This window comes from Schistosoma mansoni, chromosome 4, assembly GCF_000237925.1.
Source record: "Schistosoma mansoni strain Puerto Rico chromosome 4, complete genome".
Taxonomy (NCBI): domain Eukaryota; kingdom Metazoa; phylum Platyhelminthes; class Trematoda; order Strigeidida; family Schistosomatidae; genus Schistosoma; species Schistosoma mansoni.
The window spans coordinates 16,200,787-16,208,841 of NC_031498.1; the positions used below are offsets into that span (position 1 = coordinate 16,200,787).

Sequence of the window (8,055 nt, forward strand, 5' to 3'; positions counted from 1 at the left end):
TGTTCGTTTGGGTGGGGCAGCGCGAGAGAAAAGGCAGGAATGGAAAGGAGGGAGACGGAAGCCCGAAACGTTGGAATTATTTAAATTTCAATCGCTGAGTTTATTTCAAATATAATTTTCACATATAATAAGTCTAGTTCGCTGTTTTTTAATAGAGAATGGTTATTTGATGTGAACATAATGATTGTAAAAAAATATTGTTGTCACTAATATTATCGATTAAATTAAGGGAAAGCTGCTTGTGAAAACTATTTCAATATTCAAGGTATTGAAATCTATATTTTTAAAATAAAAATCTTCTTAAGATCATCAATGTAAAAAATCACTATCAATTAGTGACTACGTTGAGATGAAAGGAGCTAGTTAAATTTTTAAATTCTGTGGAAATTGTCACAAATACTTAACAATGTTGTCCAAAAGTCAATTAACATCGCTTTGAAACACACACAAACATTAACAACTGAAACACTACAAAATATTCAATATGATATTTCGAAAATCCTTTTATGAACACATTTAGTCACATTTTTTAAATATAAATACATAAATATAGAGAGAATGCTTATAATACTTGTGAATTAAGGCTATATCGAGGCAATACGCACAGTATGCACATATGTCAATTAGAGACTGACCAGTCGCAGTCCTAAAACATCAATGGGAAGATTCAAACTAACAATACTAAATGAATTTAAACTTCACGTCATTGCACATGCAAGTGGCTATCAGGACTCAGTAGCTGAGTGTATAACGCGATGGCGTTTGGAGCGAAAGGTAGTGGGTTCGAGTCCCAGAATGAACATCAACTCTGAGATGCAGGTACATCGAGCTGACGAGTCCCAAACAGGACGAAGTGGCGCGCATCCTGGATTCCACTGCTAGCCACTACCCATCTTTGCTTATATAGAGAAAATAGTTATTATTTCAAAACTTTAAGAAAACTTCACTTGGTTTTAATAAAAATCTAGTTTCTAGGATCATTTTAAGAAAGTGATACTTGAAAATTAAAAATACAATATGTTCAATAAATGTAATAAAACATTAACATAAATACGGCGACTGAATAAATGATTTTCTCATAGAATCCTTTTCTAAAAATCGAGCTATCATTTCAGAGGACAGAATCACTAGATGATTGAATAGATCTATACTCAGAATTTAATAATAATCAGATAAATTCAAGATTTAATTACAATGACAAGAATTATGAGTTACATAACAATGACTAAATACAATAATCAGAATTTAATTACAGATCATTATTATCATCATCACAGAATTAAAACAAACTAACTGTCATTGAATGCTCTATTTTATTTACTTTACTTACTTACGCCTGTTACCCCCAATGGAGCATGGGCCGCTGACCAGCATTCTCCAACCCATTCTGTCATGAGCCTTCTTTTCTAGTTCTATCCATTTTTTGTTCATTCTTCTCATGTCTCTTTCCATTTCTCGACGTGATGTGTTCTTTGGTCTTCCTCTTCTCTGGCCTTCAAGATTCTATGTGAGGTCTTGCCTCGTGACGCAGTTGGGTGATTTCCTAAATGTGTGTCCTATCCATTTCCAGTGCTTCTTTCTGATTTCTTCCTCCACTGGAATCTGGTTTGTTCTCTCCCACAGTAGCTTGTTGCTGATAGTGCCGAAGTATCTTGCGTAGACGACTGTTAATAAACACTTGTATCTTCTGGATGATGGCTTTCGTAGTTCTCCAAGTTTCCACCCGATGCAGTAGAACTATCTTGACATTCGCATTGAAAATTCTGACTTTGGTGTTGGTTGACAATTGTATTGAGTTCCAGATGTTTTTCAGTTGTAAATATGCTGCTCTTCTATTTCATTTACTTTTTCTTTTTAATATGTTCATTTAATTAATTTATCATTTTTTTTAATAAATGATTAGATCTTTATCAAAAATATATCTCTATACTTTAGATGATATTTGACTCGATGATTATTATTTATATTACTATAAATTTTAAATAATTAATTCAAAATATTCACTTCAGTCAATGATTTTCTTTTGACGAATTTAACTCATACACTAAACTATTTCTGTCCACGGTTTCTATGTTTAATATTATTATGAAACATTTGAATTAATTATCTCATTCATTCTTACTCTCTCTCTCTTTCTCTTTCTCTAAATCGTTTGCTGTCATTTAGTTCTATTCTTAAGACTATATGCATATATATTTTTCCAAGAAAGAAGGCAACCTTAAGTAATTTCTTAAAGACAACTAAATTACTAATCATGTTTTTATAGTTCACACATACTGCTTAGTTCAAGTGTTTCGCTACCTCTCTCTATCTCTCTCTTCATCTTCATTTACGCTTATATATATACCCAGTTTATTTTACCCTTGGGCAGTTTATTTTTGTTTATTTATTCATTTACACGTACTGCATGTGAACAATTATTAGACGTGACTTAATGATCATGTTATGAGGAAAAGGCTTCTTAATTCCTTTTTTTTCTTTTTTTAATGATATAGATATTCTTTTAAATAAATATACTCATTTCTGTATTGATTGTCAGTTTAGATAAGTTAAAATCTATGCTCTAATTAAATAATCTATTTCTAAATTATTTAAGCGCGAGATTTAAATTTTTTAAAGATATTCCTTGTTCAATTGAAGATATCGAAATAGAATGAAGCATACATATCAACCTATCTCTTTGTCCTTTTTACTTACTATAATATGTTTATTTCAGTAACTATACGAGTTTTACATAGAATATATTATTCAGATGCACGAAATGACAGATGAAAGATGATAATTACCGTTTTATTGTGCTTGAAGGTGATAATAATATTACGGCAATTAAATATTAAATTCTATATGAGCTATTAAAACCATCGTTTAATGCAAATATAAATGTTTAATAGTTCACCAAAAAACCTAAACACTTTCTAAACAAACCAACACTAAATGATTCCTGTTGCTCAGGTGAATCAATAAAGTTATATTTGCGGGTTCTGATTAAAAAAAGAAACTCATAGACGGAATTTGGTTCAAAAGATGTTTAGATATCCAATGCATTATCCACAAACAAATCTTCTGCTAAGATACTTGGTTGACACATAAAGTTATAGAATAGATTATTTGTGGGAAAATATCAAATAAATTCCACTCTGATGAAATTATAATGTAATTCAATAAAAAATTACATATCTCTATACTTCCTTTTGAATTGCACTAAGTGAATGGTATGTACATTTTACTTATGGGCTCACTAAATTGAGGTTAATTTACTATTTTGCATTCTGAATGAATAACAATGAACGCTGCTTGATATGATGGACAAAAAAATGTAGAGAATTTTTCATTTCAGCTACTGACTTTTAGATGAAAAGAGGTCAATAATATTTATTTCCCTAACTGGTTTTATTGTCAGTAGGACCAAATATCTATTTCATATATCCACTCAAAAAGGTGGCTATTATTTTCTAGCCATTTCCTAATCCTGTTCGGTAGTAGTCAAAATCCTTTTTTTGTTGACTATATTATCCCAAAAAATGATAAAGCTCGTATGTGATCTGAAAGCTCTGTATCTAATTATCCGTGGGATCGTGAGTGCCCATTACCAAGAAGTTTCATACTAGGACGAAAAAGATATTCAAGGCTTCCTAATTTTCAAACATTATCTAACTAAGGTCATCCTGTAACGTTAACCATAAGGTTTATCATTAGTGATTCATAGTTTTACGGTCTATTTTGAGCTAAGTCCGCAATTTCTTGGTACTCTGAAACAGTTTATCTAAATAACTTTTATTGTTTTTCACTTGTAGTATATATTCAACTCTACTTTCATACTTACTAGTATTCAAAAGTGAAATAATCATCTAGTATATTGACAAACCGAACAGGTGCCATGAACATATATTACATGCATTTATATGTTGATAATAATGTGAATAATATACAGAAGTGAAATCTTGAAACCCTGTTTCTTTCTATTTGAGATATATCTAGGAGATTTATATCCCTTAAAGTGTTAATTTTTCGAATGCGACTCAAACTCATGAATCATTATATCAAATACTCAAGCATTATCTTTAAGTCTGATGATTTGTGATAGATAGAAATTATTAAATATCTAGTCTATACTCGATCAGTCAAGTAGAATGAATCATGCTTCTTAAATCCTACTATCAGAAATCCAATATTTTACGGTTTTATTATATTTATTTCCTTTATATTTTCACAGGAATATCTATTTCAGCTGATTAAATTAATAGTCTTATCGGTTGCCAACTGAGTATACCTTCTCATGTACTGATGTTTTCTATCTCGCTCTCTTTCTTCTACTTATTTATGACAATTTATTTTTACCGAAAAAAAAGTAAATTCCATCGATGTTCTTAGTCGATCAATATAATGAGGAAAAAAAGAAAATCATTTATTTACTTATTTAATTTCTAAGGTATACTTATTTAATAACTATGGAACTTAGTATGATAAACGTAGATACAAATTTTTTCCAAGCCTAATGAAATCTGCATATTTTTCTTCACTTACATTTAATTACGCATTAATTTTTTCAATTTTAGCCAATCAGTAAACAGTTTAACTTGAAGTTAACTAAAACAATAAATGATTCGTCAATTTTGAAAAAATAGAATTTAAACAAAAAATACCCGTAAAATTACAATATAGTAATCCATACAGATAATTTTAATAGTTAGGGATCATGAATCAATTGAAGCTAGACCCCCATGGAAATCCTGGAAGAGCTGGACGGCCGTTTCGCCCTATTGTGGGAATCCTCCGCAGTGCACATCCACGATCCCGCCTCTCGAGATTCGAACCCAGGACCTATCAGTTTCGCGTGCGAACGATTAACATCTAGACCACTGAGCCGGCATCCAATGGTGTTAATGTCTAACTTCAACTGATCCACGAAATTGAGTGACACATCCACCAATGTCTTCAGTGAGTTACTATCTCACAACAGACCTGGTTGAACTCCACTGGTCACTGCTTCTCACTAGAACTTCAGGAAATACCTCTTGAAGTCAGTCACTAGTGAGCATATGTTGATTAATATCAGAAGTGGTTTTGTGGATATTATGGTAATTTTAATCGCTGAGAAACTAATAGGTCCTGAGTTCGAATGTCGCGAGGCGGGATCGTGGATGCGGACTGCTAAGGAGTCCCACAATAGGACGAAATGGCCGTCCAGTGCTTCCAGGTTTTCCATGGTGGTTTAGCTTCAATTGATTCATGATCCCTAACTATTAGAATTACTATAATATCCATAAAACCACTTTTCATACAGATAAATAGGAAATTAGTTAAAATAAATATACATTTATTACCTAATAGTGAGTAGGGTAAAAAAGTAATGATATATTATAGTAACCATGATAAACAGGAAGAATAGGGTAGATCAAGGTCAGAAAAATCGTGCACGGTTATGATACACTGCACTGCTAAATTCATTTTCAATTCTATCAATTACTTATGCGACAGGATCGGGTTCTTTAATAATAAGTTAAATATTATTATAAAATATCAATTTGAACAGAATAACATAGATTCATACTATTTCACTAGATTTTCATTACCTTGCACATAGTAACAATCAGTGGGTTGCATCATTTTATACTTTAAGAAAAATACTAGAAGTACATTTCCTGCTATAGTATCTTTAGGAGAAAATATGAATATTTAGTAAAATGTCTGTTCTCATTATCATTATTTTGTATCACCTTGTCTAGATATTTATCATTGTTAAACTTCATCTAGTACCAAAAATTTCCTATTAAATAATAAAATGAACTATAAATTCGTAGTTGCGAAATGAAATGTTGAATCAGATGGCTTTAAGTAAATCAAACCGATAATAAAAGTTGTCATACACTGACATATTCATACATTGTAAATAAGAACATAGTTATAATACATCATACAAACAACATAAGGTGCAAACGTAATCTCATAATTTTTATCACGAAGTGATTTCAGTTAGACAACTAGAAAGCATAGGATAACCATTTCTTTCTAGGCTGGGGGTCCCTATTTGTATGAAGCTACAACCGAACAGAGATCAAACGGAAGAAGTCCAATACAGATAAAGACAAGATCATTTTCAGAAAGGAAGCAATGTATGTTTCTGTGGAGCAAATGAAACGTATCTGCACTTTATAACACATAACATATTCTCTTCATTAAAAGAGATAACCATAAGAATTACATTTATATAGTTAGATAACTGGATATCTGGTTTGCCGGTTAGCTTTAAAGTAAATTTTTCACAAATTATCGCTACTTGAACCTTTGTTTCACTTAAAATCGTTGCCTCGATTTATAATCGGTATCTCAGTCCAGTAGATAACAGCACATTATTTAGTCATTATATATAAAATATTGTACATTAATCTTATCTTATCAATGAAAATAGTACAAGTTGATCAAATGGGTATTTTAGGGCACAATCTTCAAGATGGAATTGAGTTACATGCAAATTAAGCAATTCCGTTACTTTGTACATTTAACATTTTATCAATCAGTTTAGTTCAAATTGATCAGGTTATGTCATAGACTATTTTAAATGGAATATTCGAAAAAAAGATAATAACTTAACTATCAAAAGTGACAATCCAAAAATAAAAACCGAATAATTTTGTAGCTCACCTCTTTTCAATTTTCGTTTCGAACTATCCTCGTTCAGTTCGTTTCCGTCACTTATTGAACCCATCGATTGTAGATTACTTAAACGAAAGAAAATGTCAGTAGTTATTGGCAGGTAATAAGAAAGAAATAGATACCAATGGAAAACATGTCTATGTGACTTCGAAAAAACCGTTTTTTGTGAACTAAGTCGAACTAGAAGGTTCTAATATTCAAGAAGTAGTGAGATTCTTTTTCATCAAAGTTTATGATTGCTTCGTAAGTAATCTGATTGAACATGTTAATGTCTTGTGGGATGCGTAATACTATTAAGCATCCAGGTTTGAGATCTTTTTCAAATTATTAAGCAATCTTTCCATAATTATATGGACTATCCTTCAGGTTCATAGGCGATCGACAATATTCTTGGCGCATATAAGGTCATATCATCACAATTTCAGCTTTAACTGAAATATGTATTATGTTGCCTTAATGTCTACAATTGGCTAAAAGTACGAATGTATATCTATCAAATAAATAACGTTCAGCATTCAGTCAGATTGGCTGGAACATATATTACATATACCCTGCCACCCCCTACTCTACGTGCGATATCGACTGGATTAGGAATAAGTTGGATGAAAACTAGTGGGGGAAAAACTACAACGTGGCATCAGTCTATAAAGTCACAGACTGTTGGTTGTAGCCATACTGGTAGGTGAAAACTACTAGTTTGAAATCAATGCGATTATGTTGATTAGTGACTGGAGAAGTTGAATTAATTAGCTAGCAGTTGGTTACAGTGGCCCAGATGCTCTGACCCTTCGTTTTCTTTTCAATCCTGAGTTTTGAAACCATTTCATAACTGTAACACTATCAATTGATTTGTTTTTTCTATTAATATTCACCAGTTCGTTTTTTCTACCATAGATACTTCTACAATATTGGTATTCATCATGAAAATTTCCATCATTGTTAGTGTTGTATAACAAGTTTACTCGATTTACACACGTTTTAAGTCCTCCCTGAATATAATAAATTCAAGGTTATTTTGGTATTACAACTCGAGCTATACATATATGGCTGGACTTTTGTTCATGTACAATTTTTTCAGTTAATATAATTGAAAATACCTTACAAATGAATGAGTCACTTTCCAAGCACATTCGTATTAACCACTAAAATTTTTCTTAAACCTCATTTTTATTATGAATTTATGTCACACAGAAAACTATTAAAATTTCAGTAGTACTAAACAATAGTTTTTCATCTTGAGTTGGTAACTCCTCAATAGTAAGTGACCATATAAAATGGAATTCAAAACTTCCCGTTTTTGCATTGAGCGCAACATCTATAAGCTTTTGAGTCGGTATTCATGTTTATTTACTTCGTAAAAACAATTTATTTTTTTCTAATTCCTTATTCTAAATAACTCGT

At 31.2% G+C, this 8,055-nt stretch overlaps 1 protein-coding gene across 1 annotated transcript in view; it reads right to left on the reverse strand.

Annotated features, from left to right (window-relative positions):
* Nucleotides 1-6,706, reverse strand: part of Smp_160670 (putative paired box protein pax-6) — a gene marked incomplete at both ends in the record, with an annotated part of 20,902 nt that extends 14,196 nt beyond the window's left edge. Inside the window, one exon of the mRNA XM_018796983.1 lies at nt 6,643-6,706. Within this exon, the coding sequence (XP_018652070.1) occupies nt 6,643-6,706 (64 nt within the window). The remainder of the gene's footprint in view (nt 1-6,642) is intronic.
* Between the last annotated feature and the right edge of the window lie 1,349 nt (nt 6,707-8,055).